This window comes from Lissotriton helveticus, chromosome 11, assembly GCF_964261635.1.
Source record: "Lissotriton helveticus chromosome 11, aLisHel1.1, whole genome shotgun sequence".
Classification (NCBI taxonomy): domain Eukaryota; kingdom Metazoa; phylum Chordata; class Amphibia; order Caudata; family Salamandridae; genus Lissotriton; species Lissotriton helveticus.
This window is the reverse complement of record NC_136072.1, coordinates 67,079,431-67,092,377: the sequence shown is the minus strand read 5'-3', so window position 1 is coordinate 67,092,377 and position 12,947 is coordinate 67,079,431. Positions and strand designations below refer to the sequence as shown.

General features: G+C 47.4%; 1 protein-coding gene across 1 annotated transcript in view; it reads left to right on the top strand.

Moving 5' to 3' along the window:
- The first annotated feature begins 8,332 nt into the window (after positions 1-8,332).
- ALG3 (ALG3 alpha-1,3- mannosyltransferase) overlaps positions 8,333-12,947 on the top strand; it is a 39,084-nt gene continuing 34,469 nt past the window's right edge. Inside the window, exon 1 of the mRNA XM_078668003.1 lies at positions 8,333-8,672. Coding sequence (XP_078524129.1) covers positions 8,474-8,672 — 199 coding nt within the window. The 5' untranslated portion in view covers positions 8,333-8,473. The remainder of the gene's footprint in view (positions 8,673-12,947) is intronic.

Here is a 12,947-nt window from a genome sequence, read left to right as displayed (position 1 = left end):
TGTCTAGGCAATACAACACTGAGGAACCCCTAGGACATCAGCTTTAAGACGTACCTCAGCTCCAAAGTAAACCTGCACCGGCAGGGGACACCAGACCAGCAACAACACGCACACATTTTCAAATCTTTCATCCCATATCATCTGAAACACCCACGTCAGGTGAACTGCCAGAAGCGTCCGAGCCCGTACGCTCCCTAGTCCATTGTAGGAAGGGTTCCCAAATATCGTTAGGTCTGGAAGCGGTGGGCATCGTTTCCCAATAATGAGTTAGCTGTGCTTGACCATACGTCACATCTCTAACCCACGCTGTGAACGAGGGTAGAACTTTCCGGCCCCAGTGTAATGATATTTGTCGTTTGGCGTAGAAGAGGAGTAATGCATGTAGTTTTCTATCACAGGGTTCTGTGTCCTTGACATATCCCAGCAAGCCCAGAAGCGGAGATGGTGCGTCAGTCCTGTGTAGGATTTGGTTAATGGCAGTGAAGACGTCCGACCAGTACTCATCCAGTTTAGGGCAGCTCCATGCCAAATGAAGGAAGGACGCATCCTCCCCGCCACATTTCCAGCAAGATGCATCCGTTCGGATGCCAATGCGGTGCAGCAGCACCGGCGTGCGATAGTACCGGTGTAAAAATTTAAAGTGGATGAGCCGTAATCGATAATTCGGTGACAACGCCGTGAGTTGCTTACAGCAGTATTCCCACACCTCGTCCGTCAAAGGGTCGGCCAGATCAGCAGCCCAAGCTTGCTTGGCCATTGATACAGTTATTGGGGCCTACTCTTGCATGCAATTGTATAGTCTGGACACTAGTTTTTTGGGGGAGGGTCTCGAAAGCAGATTTTGAAGGGCTTCTAGGGTCGGCGGCTCCTCTGGGAATTGGGGCCCCAACTTCCTACAAGATTCCCTAAGGGAATGGTATAGTAGCGCGTCAGCAAAGGAGTCAGGCTGGCCGTCCTCACGAGTGCCCAACTCCCCAAAAGTGCCATTAGGATATATATCAGCGAAGGTATGCAGTCGCTTCCCACGGATTGTGAGGGTGTCACCCCTGGCACACAAGCAAGGTAACATCGGGTTACCCCGTAGGGGGATAGCTGGCGCATAAAGCAAGGAGAGTCTCGCTCTATTTTGCAATTCGCGCCAGGACCAGCGAATCATCCCTACAGTGTCAACGTCTTTCGAAGGGCGCGAGACGTTACCATAGAGCGCCACGCGTAGCGGCGACGGGGCAACAACGGCTAGCTCCACCGCCACATGCGGTTGGTAAGGGGTGGGGAAGACCCAGAAATGCAGAAATTGCGCCTGCGCGCATAGGGAATATAACTTCAAATTGGGAGCCCCAAGGCCACCCTGCCGTAGCGGGAGCGTGAGCAGGTCCCAGGAAACCCTCGCCTGTCCCCCGGCCCACACTAGATTCAGTAGCAGAGAGCGGACGCGCGCGTGAAAGTGTGCCGTCATGGGTAGCGGAACATTGACGAACAGATACAGGAATTTGGGGAGAACCACCATTTTCGCCAGCGCTATCCTCGCAACCAGGGACAGGGGTAACTTGTTCCAGACCTCGATCTTCCTTTCCAGCCAGTCCACCGCTCTGCCAAAGTTAAGAGACCACAACTCCTGCATATCCCGACTGACCCAGATTCCCAGATATTTAACAGCGTCAGTTTCCCAACGCAGGGGGTAGTCGGGCGACGGTGGACCGGTCCCATCAGTTAGAGGGAACGCAACAGATTTAGACCAATTTATGGATACTCCTGCCAGGGCCTCAAACCGCACGAATTCGCGGAGCAATGGGTTCATGTTATCCGTGGGGTCGACGACATACAGGGTGACATCGTCTGCATATAACGAAATCAGTAGACTACGGGAGCTGAACCCGATCCCCCTCGCAGTGTGGTGTTGCCGTATTCTGGCCGCAAGCGGCTCCATTGCAATAGCAAAACGGAGAGGAGACAGTGGGCACCCCTGTCTGGTTCCTCTAGAGACAGCAAAGGGTTCAGACACGAGGCCATTCACGCTCACTCTAGCCCTAGGCGTGTCATACAGTAGCTTGATTAGGTTTATGAAATTACGACTGAATCCCATCCTTTCCAAAATTCTGAACAAGTAAGGCCACTCCAAGGAGTCAAACGCTTTGGTGGCGTCAAGGAACACCACCGCAGCCTGAACAGAGGGGTGTAAGTAATGTAGGATAGAGAAGATGGTCCTGAGGTTGTGCGACGTGGCACGGCCAGGGATAAACCCGGACTGGTCAGGGAGTGCGATGATTGGCAACATCGGCTGTAGTTTGTCTGCAATGACCTTGGCATAAATCTTAGCATCCACATTAATCAGGGAGAGGGGCCGATAGGAGTCCAGGAACAGTTCGTCTTTGTCAGGCTTCAATAGCGTAATAATTAAGGCTTCACGCATTGAGTCTGGAAGGGAGTTCAATTCAAGGGCCTCGACGAACACAGAGTGCAGTTTCGGCGCCAGTTCCTCTGCATACGTTTTGTAAAAGGTCGTTGTCAGGCCATCAGGGCCAGGGGCTTTGTTGGCCGGCATGCTCTTGATTACCTGAACGATATCTTGGACGGTTACAGGGAGGTCCATGTATTGTCTGTGGTGATCATTAAACCAAACTAGGGCGATAGAATCCAGAAAACCTTCCAGGGAGGCAGGGGCACTAGGTTGCTTGGAAGTGTAGAAGGACGTGTAGAAGTCAGTGAAGGCGTGTAATACTGCTTCTTGGCCGATAACCAGGGACCCCTCTTTGTCGTGAATAGTGTGTATGTAATGCGTCTGTGTACGAGGAGCTATCAGCCTAGCTAGGGTCCTACTGGGTCGCGGATGAACACTATTTAAAGTTCTTTTTAATATTTATTTCATCGACAATTGCACATGCAAGAATGCATTTGACATTTATTATAGTAAGTATATAAGACATAGAATATCAATTATTAGCTGAATTAACACAAGTGAGATAATGGTGTGTATTTTTATTACACATAGTGCAGCTAGATCAGCCCAGTAGATACTTTATTCTTTCTGATATCACATCAGCAGCGTGTTTACTCCTTCCACCACTCCTTTCAACCACATAAAACGGAATGTTGAAAGGCTGAGCCACCAACAGCAATATCGCTATTGTCTGTGTGTCTGCATTTCTCATCCAGTGGCAGAGAGAGAAAATATGCGGCTCACAAAAGTTCTACAAACTATGCCTCTTTGATAGCAACTCTGGTTTCCAGGTTTGACAGAAAAACTCACTAGTGGCGTGAACGAAAAGACTGCCTGATGAATTCTTCGCTTTTTGCAGTTGCGCCTTCACCAATCATGAGACCCAATAAGCATAGGTAAGTGAGCTTGGGGCAGCATAAGTAACAATAAAGTGGATAACTCTGGAGGTTAGTGCACTTGCTAATCAAAGGTTCAACTCATCAAAATACTGCTCATTACTTCCCTCCTGAGGCAGAAAGCCGGGAGTTGAAGAGGATTTCTTAAATAAGTTTGAATCTGCGGCTTGTGTTTTATTAACTCTTGCTTTATTTTAAAAATTGCCTGCACATTACCTTCCCTGCACTTGCCGGAGAGCCGGTGTTTCTAGCTCACTGCTGGCCCCCCTGCAGCCGATCTGGGTGCTGCTACGGGGTTCTGTTCCAGCAATAGCCGCCACCTGGGGGAATTGGAACGGTAGCGCTTCAGTTGCCTGGCCCCTCCCGCCCTCTGACGTGCTTAAAAGGGACTATTTTCACCGTGCCGCATACTGCTCATTACTTCCCTCCTGAGGCGGAAAGCCGGGAGTTGAAGAGGATTTTTAAAATAAGTTTGAATCTGCGGCTTGTGTTTTATTAACTCTTGCTTTATTTTAAAAATTGCCTGCACATTACCTTCCCTGCACTCGCCGGAGAGCCGGTGTTTCTAGCTCACTGCTGGCCCCCCCGCAGCCGATCAGGGTGCTGCTACGGGGTTCTGTTCCAGCAATAGCCGCCACCTGGGGGAATTGGAACGGTAGCGCTTCAGTTGCCTGGCCCCTCCCACCCTCTTCCGCTTCATATGCCCGCCCCTAACCGACCGTGAGGCGGGCGCGCCAAAGGCAAGCCCGTCTGCGCCTGTCCGCGACCTTTCCGCGGCCAGGGCCAGTGACGCTGCCAGTTTTGGTCCCACGGACTGCATTTCCTACAATAGACAGTATTTGCTCTCCTTAAGGAGTAAGGAGTGTGCCTATCTACACTCCATTCCATCGGACCTTGACATTAAGTCCTACCCCTGCAATGCTTGTGGCCCCATACTTGATGGAGGTAAGCTGGTGGATCACTGCCCAGTTTTTATTTCACCTGCCTCACCCCTTACCATCCAAAAGGCCTTAACACTCAAGGCGGGACTTATTAATTGCCGCTCCCTTGTAAAACATTCATTAGACATCTTCCAGACTCTTATTGACAAAAAATGGGATCTTCTCTTTTTAACGGAAACTTGGCTAGGAGACAACACTAATCCAGCCTTATCTTTAGCTATTCCTTCAGGCTATAGTATTTTGTGTGCCAATCGGAAGAGTAAGAACCATGGAGGAGGAGTTGCCATCATTTATAGATCGCAATGGACGATCTGATCCTTCCCTTACAACCAAATAGAATCTATTGTGGCCCTGCCCTTCTGCATAAAATTTACCCCCAATTTTGCGTGCTCTGGCCTGCTAGATTATCGTCCTCCAAATAGTACGTCTCAACTGCCCTCTTTGCTGGACTTTGTGCTTCAGGCCAGTTCCCGTTATGCAAATTTTACTTTGCTTGGGGATTTTAATCTTCATGCGGAGGACAGTTCAGACATAACTAGCATTAACTTTATATCTACTCTGTCCGATTGTGGACTAAATCAGTTGATCTCCTCTCCTACTCACAAGGCGGGTCATATGCTGGACCTCATTTGTTCCAATCTCGCGGATATCACGGTCAGCGAGCCCAGCCCGGTAGTTTGGTCTGATCATTACCTTATCCCTTTCTCTATCTATACGCACCAACAGGATAGACTAAGGATACTGGCCAAGGAGGTCGGTAGAAACTGGAGCAAGATCTCCCTGGATAGCATTGCAGCTCATCTTCCGTCCGCTGCTCCATCAGATGCCCTAGATTTGGATTCGCGTTTAGCTAACCTAAATACCTGGGTCATCACGGCTATTGATTCCCTTGCTCCCCTTCGGCCTATAAAAACCTACCGATCAGCCCTTGCAGCACCCTGGTACTCGGACGAACTTCGTAAATGTAAATCGGCGTGTAAACTCTTGGAACGCCGTTGGAGACACTCTTATTCTAAGGATAGTAAATCCAAATACAGAGCTGCCCTCAAGGACTACAGGAAAAAGATCATAAATCACAAACGGTGCTATCTTGCCGAGAAAATTAATAAAGCGAAAGGCTCCTCTAGGGAGATTTTCAACACTGTAAAAACCTCCACTGACCCCCAGGCCCTTCACTGCCAACTCCCAGTGTTGCAATCTCTCTGCACCCGACTCTCCGACTACTTTGAGGAGAAAATAGCGTCTATATATGAGTCTTTTTCCAACACTGATAGCCATGATATCGGGGATAAATCATCTGTCCTCCACGTTCCAGCTTTAGTTTTTTCAGACTTCGAGGAGATTACGGAGGACCGCTCTCTTTCAGAGCTTTTGAAATGTAAGTCAGGATCACCCTGTGATCCCTGGCCGGCCAAGCAATATAAAGCTCTTGCCCCACTTCTCAATCCTATTCTTAATGGCATCTGGAACGACTCCCTTAGGACCGGTGTATATCCAGATTCTTGGAAACACGTCAGACTGGTTCCCATTCTTAAAAAGGCCTGTGCCGATCCCGATAACCCGGCTAATTATAGGCCTATTTCCCTACTCCCTGCCCCGGCCAAGATCCTCGAAAAACTGGTGCATCAGCAATTGGCCGGTTTTATAGAAACTCATGGATTATTTCAAAACTCCCAACATGGGTTCAGACCCGGGTACAGTACCGAGTTGGCACTGATAGAGATGGCCGACTCCGTACGTTGGACGCTGGACAGGGGATCAAGAGCGGTGTTGGTGCTGCTGGATCTTTCCGCAGCATTCGACACCGTCTCCCACCCTGTCCTGTTGGACCGTCTTCGGTCAATAGGCATTCAGGGTAGGGCTCTTAACTGGGTGTCTTCCTTCTTGTCCAATCGCACACAAGCAGTGTTTACTCCACCTTACACCTCCTCCAGTCGCCCGCTTAAATGGGGCGTTCCCCAGGGCTCGTCTTTGAGTCCTCTTCTTTTTAATGTTTACTTTTCCCCTCTGGCTGAGCTTATTTCCAAGACTGGAATAAAGGTGACTTCTTACGCCGACGACATACAACTGTTGTTCCCATATGATGACCCTTCCATTACCACTTTCGACCCCTTAAAAAATTGCCTCCGCGATATAGCTCGCTGGATGGACAACAATTTCCAGAGGTTGAATGCAGGAAAAACTGAGGTTCTTTTCTTCCATCAACCTTCCCCTTTGGATTCGAACCGCTGGTGGCCAGTAGATCTGAGCGTGGCCCCCTCACCCAAGGAATCAGTAAGAAACCTTGGGGTTAGATGGGACACATGTCTCTCTTTTCATAACCAAATTCATGCTGTTTCTGCTGCCTGCTTCACAAAAATCAGAATTATGAAAAAATTCATTAATTATCTTCCCAGCCATACCAGGAAAATCATCGTCCAGGCGTTAATTACACCTCACCTGGACTACGCCAATGGTCTCTATCTCGGACTTGCCTCGGGTTTGTGCAACGGACTACAAATAGTCCAAAATGCCAGAGTTTAAAGCTTTGACTCTGGCCCACCGGGCAATAAAAGGACATGGCTCTGCCTACCTTTCATCCTGTCTCCTCCCCTATAGCAATGTTAGAAACCTTCGGTCAAACTTGAAATCTCTGCTTACCATTCCTAGATTTAAGAAAGCTCGCTCGGGAGGCAGAACCTTTAAAGTGTGTGCCTCTTCCGAATGGAACAAACTTCCTATTCACCTCCGTAAGATCCAGGAGGAACTACCTTTCCGCAAGGCACTTAAAACCTTCCTCTTCTGCTAAACTTCCTTCGGGACAAGATCTGACATTTTGAGCACAAGCGCCGGGACAACCCGTTGGGGTAGCTGCGCGCTTTACAAAACACACAAATAAATTAATAAATAAAATATTGCATAGAGGATCAATGTGTCTGCTGGAAAGCACAGCATGCAACATGTAAATTACAGATTAGCTGTTTTATGTAGATAGCTTAGTTAATTACTGTTTTTGTTGCATAGAGCCTTGTGTTACCTGCAGGTCAAAAGTTAACATCCCTGCATTATAGCTTAGTGAGTTATGAACCTGCAGCAAGGACCTGACTGCAAACAAGACAGCATATTTAGAACTGCTGTTTTTTCCTCAATACTTTCTTATTTTAACGTTGCTAAAAAAAAAGATACGTTTATTTGGATAGTAATAAACACTTATTAGTAAGTGCCATATATATAGTTATTTGTGAGATAACTAATGGACAGATACATCCCACAGTCAAACAATGCATGCAGATTTCGTGCATACAACCTTGGCATAGTCAAAAAGCTAACCCCACCCCTTGTTCCCCCTTAGCCCCGCCCTAAACTCCGCCCACTGTTCGTTTTGGGGAGTACCTGCACTTATTTTTTTCCATTTAAAGCACTACATGGGCTCTGACGGCTCCTCCTTTCATTGGAGTGGAGCGGACAGGTGGGCGGAACCCTCCTCCCCCTGCCCTGTTTCCGCCCGGACTCTTGGGACCTCATTTATGAAAGCCTTGCGCCACCGGTGCTTCACTTTTTCCTATGTTAAAAGTGCCGTACCGGCGGCGCAAGGCCTTCATAAATAAGGCCCATAGAGTTTATCCATTTGTTTGTCTTCTTTGAGTGACTTTACAACTTGTACATTTGCAATTTTTTCTGTGTGTATCTTTTATGTAACTCATCTAATCCCAAATCCTTATGTATCACAACTGGCTTTTATGTAAAGTGCTCTGACACCTTCGGGTAATGTTCGCGCTATATACAATCGCATTAAATAAATAAATAAAAACACTGACGGCTCCTCCTTTCATCGGGGTGGAGCAGACAGGTGGGCGGAACCCTCGTCCCGCCCCCTGTTTCCGCCCGGACGCCTGTGCGCGCCGCACCGAATGCTCCCCACACACTGACACTGACGGCTCCTCCTTTCATCGGGGGTGGAGCGGGCTGGTGGGCGTAACCCTCCTCTCGGCTCTCGAGCCCTGTTTACGCCCGGAAGCATGTGAGCGTCACACCGACCCCCCTCCCCTTCCCCCACACACGGACACTGACGGCTCCTCCTTTCATCGGGGTGGAGCAGACAGGTGGGCGGAACCCTCCTTACCGGGCCGTGTTCCCGCCCGGACGCCTGTGCGCGCAGCACCGCCGGGCAGCGCTGACGGGTCGGACAGCTGAGCCTGCGGGCAGCAGGGCAGAGTAAGATGGCTCCAGCGGGCAGGAGGAGAGGAGCCGGGCATGGCCCCTCCGCACCCCGCCTGGCCCCGCTGCGGGACGCCCTGCGCCGGGCCTGGACGGACCGGGCACGGCTGCTCTTCGATCCCCGGTACACCCCGCTGGTGGCCGCCCTGCTGAGCCTGGCCGAGGCGGGCGTCTGCTACTGGGTCATCCAGAGAGTGGCCTGTGAGTACCGGGGTAGGGAGAGGGGACTGTGGGGGCATTGGGGGGCTGTAAGGCTGAGCATGCACCCATGTCTTGTGAGCAGAGGCACAGAGGTTACTTTTGAGTGCAGGCAGCAGGTTACTTTTGAGTGCAGGCAGCAGGTTACTAGTGATTGAAGGCAGCAGGTTACTTGTGTTTGCAGGCAGCAGGTTACTTGTGATTGCAGGCAGCAGGTTACTTGTGTTTGCAGGCAGCAGGTTACTTGTGTTTGCAGGCAGCAGGTTACTTGAGATTGCAGGCAGCAGGTTACTTTTGAGTGCAGGCAAGCAAGTTACTTTTGGGTGCAGGCAGTAGGTAACTTGTGATGGCAGGTTACTTGTGATTGCAGGCAGCAGGTTACTTTTGAGTGCAGGCAGCAGGTTACTTGTGATGGCAGGTTACTTGTGATTGCAGGCAGCTGGTTACTTGGGATTGCAGGCAGCAGGTTACTTTTGAGTGCAGGCAGCAGGTTACTTGTGAGGGCAGGTCACTTGTGAGTGCAGGCAGCAGGTCACTTGTGAGTGCAGGCAGCAGGTTACTTTTGAGTGCAGGCAGCAGGTTACTTGTGAGAGCAGGTTAATTGTGATTGCAGGCAGCAGGTTACTTGTGATTGCAGGCAGCAGGCTACTTGTGAGTACAGGCAGCAGGTTACTTTTGACTGCATGCAGCAGGTTACTTGTGTTTGCATGCAGCAGGTTACTTGTGTTTGCAGGCAGCAGGTTACTTGTGTTTGCAGGCAGCAGGGGACTTTTGAGTGCAGGCAGCAGGGGACTTTTGAGTGCAGGCAGCAGGTTACTTTTGAGTGCAGGCAGCAGGTTACTTTTGAGTGCAGGCAGCAGGTTACTTTTGAGTGCAGGCAGCAGGTTACTTGTGAGTGCACGCAGCAGGTTACTTGTGATTGCAGGCAGCAGGTTACTTTTGAGTGCAGGCAGCAGGTTCTATTGAGTGCAGGCAACAGGTTACTTTTGGGGTTAGCAGTAGCGGTGGGTTTTTCGTACCTGTGGAACGTCGCGGTGTTGGCGTATTTGACCAACATATTAGGTTACTACCGTGAAAATAATCTCCGCTTTGGATTTCGAACAGTTTATCCATACCTTGAAACATTACAAAACTGAAATCTAAGTTTGATTCACGCCATAATAGAAGGAATTTATATTGAGTAAGCATTTGTTGACGTATACAATGCTCATATGATGGATAATCCCATGGAATGTGTTAACCACTCGTAACATGGAGTGTGTTTCAGAATGTTGGAAATAAAGGCTATCTTTTGTGGACTAGACCGCGCTTGACACTACTTTTTGCCCTGAAGAAGTTCTGTTTCAGAACGAAACGCGTTGGCTGGCTTTGTCTAAAAAGGAATATTAAATAAGCATAGAAATTTACACCAAGACTCAGCGTATATATATATATATATATATATATTCACTGAAAAAACCATAGGTTATAGACCATATATAGTTAGGAATTAGCATTTACAAAACCTTGAAAATTCACTGAAAAAACCATAGGTTATAGACCATATATAGTTAGGAATTAGCATTTAAAAAACCTTATTTTACTCACACAAAACCATTGAAATTCCATATATAGTTAGTTGTACTAACTATATATCGCGCACCCGCAATCCACTGCTGATGATGTCACATATTACATCATTCATGACATGGTCAGTGACATCACTGATGACATCTCAAATGACATCACTGATGACATCACTGATGACATCTCAAATGACATCACTGATGACATCATCTAGTGTCTGTGTTTTTGTAAAGTTTAAATATGTTTTACATATTGAAGAATGAGTGGATGTATGGAAGACTGAGTGTGTGTGTGGCTGGCTGGGAGGTGTGTGACTCTGTGCATATCAATGTGTACTTGTATCAGTGATTGTATAAGAGAGTAAGTATGTTTTAGTATATGTGTGAAAAGTATGGTGTTCTGTGTTTAACTGTATAGATGAGGAAATCGAAGTGTGATTGATTCTTCACAGGACTGACTAGGTGTATGAGTGCATATGATAGTGTTGTAATAATGAGTGACTGTATGTATGAGTGATTGTATGGGTGAATGAGTGAATGTGTGTGTAGACGTAGGAATCAGTGAGTGCGTATGTGGTAACTGGTATTGGTGTGTCATGATGTCATCAGTGATGTCATTTGAGATGTCATCAGTGATGTCATCAGTGATGTCACTGAAGTATGGTGTTCTGTGTTTAACTGTATAGATGAGGAAATGGAAGTGTGATTGATTCTTTACAGGACTGACTAGGTGTGTGAGTAACTCCATGGATGAGTGGCAGACTGTGAGTGTCTGCATAGGTGTATGAGTGCATATGATAGTGTTGTAATAATGAGTATGTATGAGTGATTGTATGGGTGAATGAGTGAATGTGTGTGTAGACGTAGGAATCAGTGAGTGCGTATGTAGTAACTGGTATTGGTGTGTCATGATGTCATCAGTGATGTCATTTGAGATGTCATCAGTGATGTCATCAGTGATGTCATTTGAGATGTCATCAGTGATGTCATCAGTGATGTCACTGACCATGTCATGAAAGATGTAATATGTGACATCATCAGCAGTGGATTGCGGGTGCGCGATATATAGTTAGTACAACTAACTATATATGGAATTTCAATGGTTTTGTGTGAGTAAAATAAGGTTTTTTAAATGCTAATTCCTAACTATATATGGTCTATAACCTATGGTTTTTTCAGTGAATTTTCAAAGTTTTGTAAATGCTAATTCCTAACTATATATGGTCTATAACCTATGGTTTTTTCAGTGAATTTCATAGGTTTTTTAATAGCAAATCTTTATAAAAATAATACATTTTAAATCCAATTTTATATTTTATAATTTTTCTATTTTTTTTTAATATTATTTTTAGTGCGCTCCCGGGGCGCGGACAGGTGAACGTACGGGTAAGCGCAATCTTGCGGCGCGCCCCAGGGCGCGTACTAATGCGCGTCCCGGAAGCGCTATTGCCGAGAACGAAAACAACATTGTGACGTATCGCGTAGCCGCCACGCATTGCGTCATAAGACACGTATCGCGTAGCCGCGAGATGCGTCTTATGACGCACCGCGTAAGCGCACCCGGAAGCGCATACGATCGCGCAACGTAAGCGCCCCGATGCGCTTACGATACACGCCCGGGACGCGCCCCGGGGCGCGTAGCGTAAGCGCGTCAAACCATGTGACTTTAAAATAACACTTTTCATTGGTTCAGAACTTTTTTTTTTCCAAATTGTGTGAAACCCACCCATTTCTCTCACTATTGCTTTGTACTTGGAGAGAGCAAGAGCTGTTGTGTCTACTCTATCTCCTACTTTTCTGATCTCCAGCAATGGCTGCAAGAGAGTCATCCAGCAGTGATTCAGAGGGATTTTTAGATGAGGACCCTCCTCAGCAAAAGAAAAAACCCCATTTCATCTGGAAATTTTACGAAATCCCAGAAGGACAGAAAAAAGTCAACGCTCCCAAAGTAACATGCAAAATATGTGGGAGTAGTTTATCCAGAGGCAATCCTCTGAAAAAATATAGTTTTGGGAATGCTAATTTGATCCGGCATGTGAAAAGAAGACACCCTAACAACTTTGCCAGGGAGAGTGTCAGAGAGCTGGCACGGAATGTACCCACAGATGGCGGCAGCACCTCCACTGGTGGAGCAAAACCTTCGGGACCACCCCGTGGAAGAATGGTCCCTAACATTCAGCCGGTGTTTGCGGGCATCAAATTTTCGTGCACAGAGTGTGACGAACTGCTCTGCTATGGGGAGCAGAGTGTTGAACTGATTGCCCTAAAGAAACAGCAACACCGCTGCTCTTCCAGTCCCTAAATGTTCAAATTTTTTTGCTCCTGTTGAGCAGTTTTGGAATCCTTGTTTTTGTTTTTCCCTTGAAAAAAAATCCCAAAAAAATATAAAATTGTTTTAAAAAGTCTAAAAAAATATAAAACAACAAAAACAAAAAAAATATATAAAACAACAAAATCAAAAAAAAAAGTTCTTTTCAGAACTACCTCCAATTTTTAAAAAGAAGATTACTTTTTTTAAAAGTCTGTCATTTTTAATCTCCATGGTACGCTCCCCCGTACGCTCCCCGGTGCGCGTACCGGGCGCTCACCCCCGCGAAAATCGATTTTTAAAAAAAAAAATTTTTTCACCCGCGGGAGCCTTTTATGGCCCCCACATGAAACCTAGGGGGTCAGGGGGTGTGTACCCTGCCCCCTCTTGCTCATTTCCCCCTTT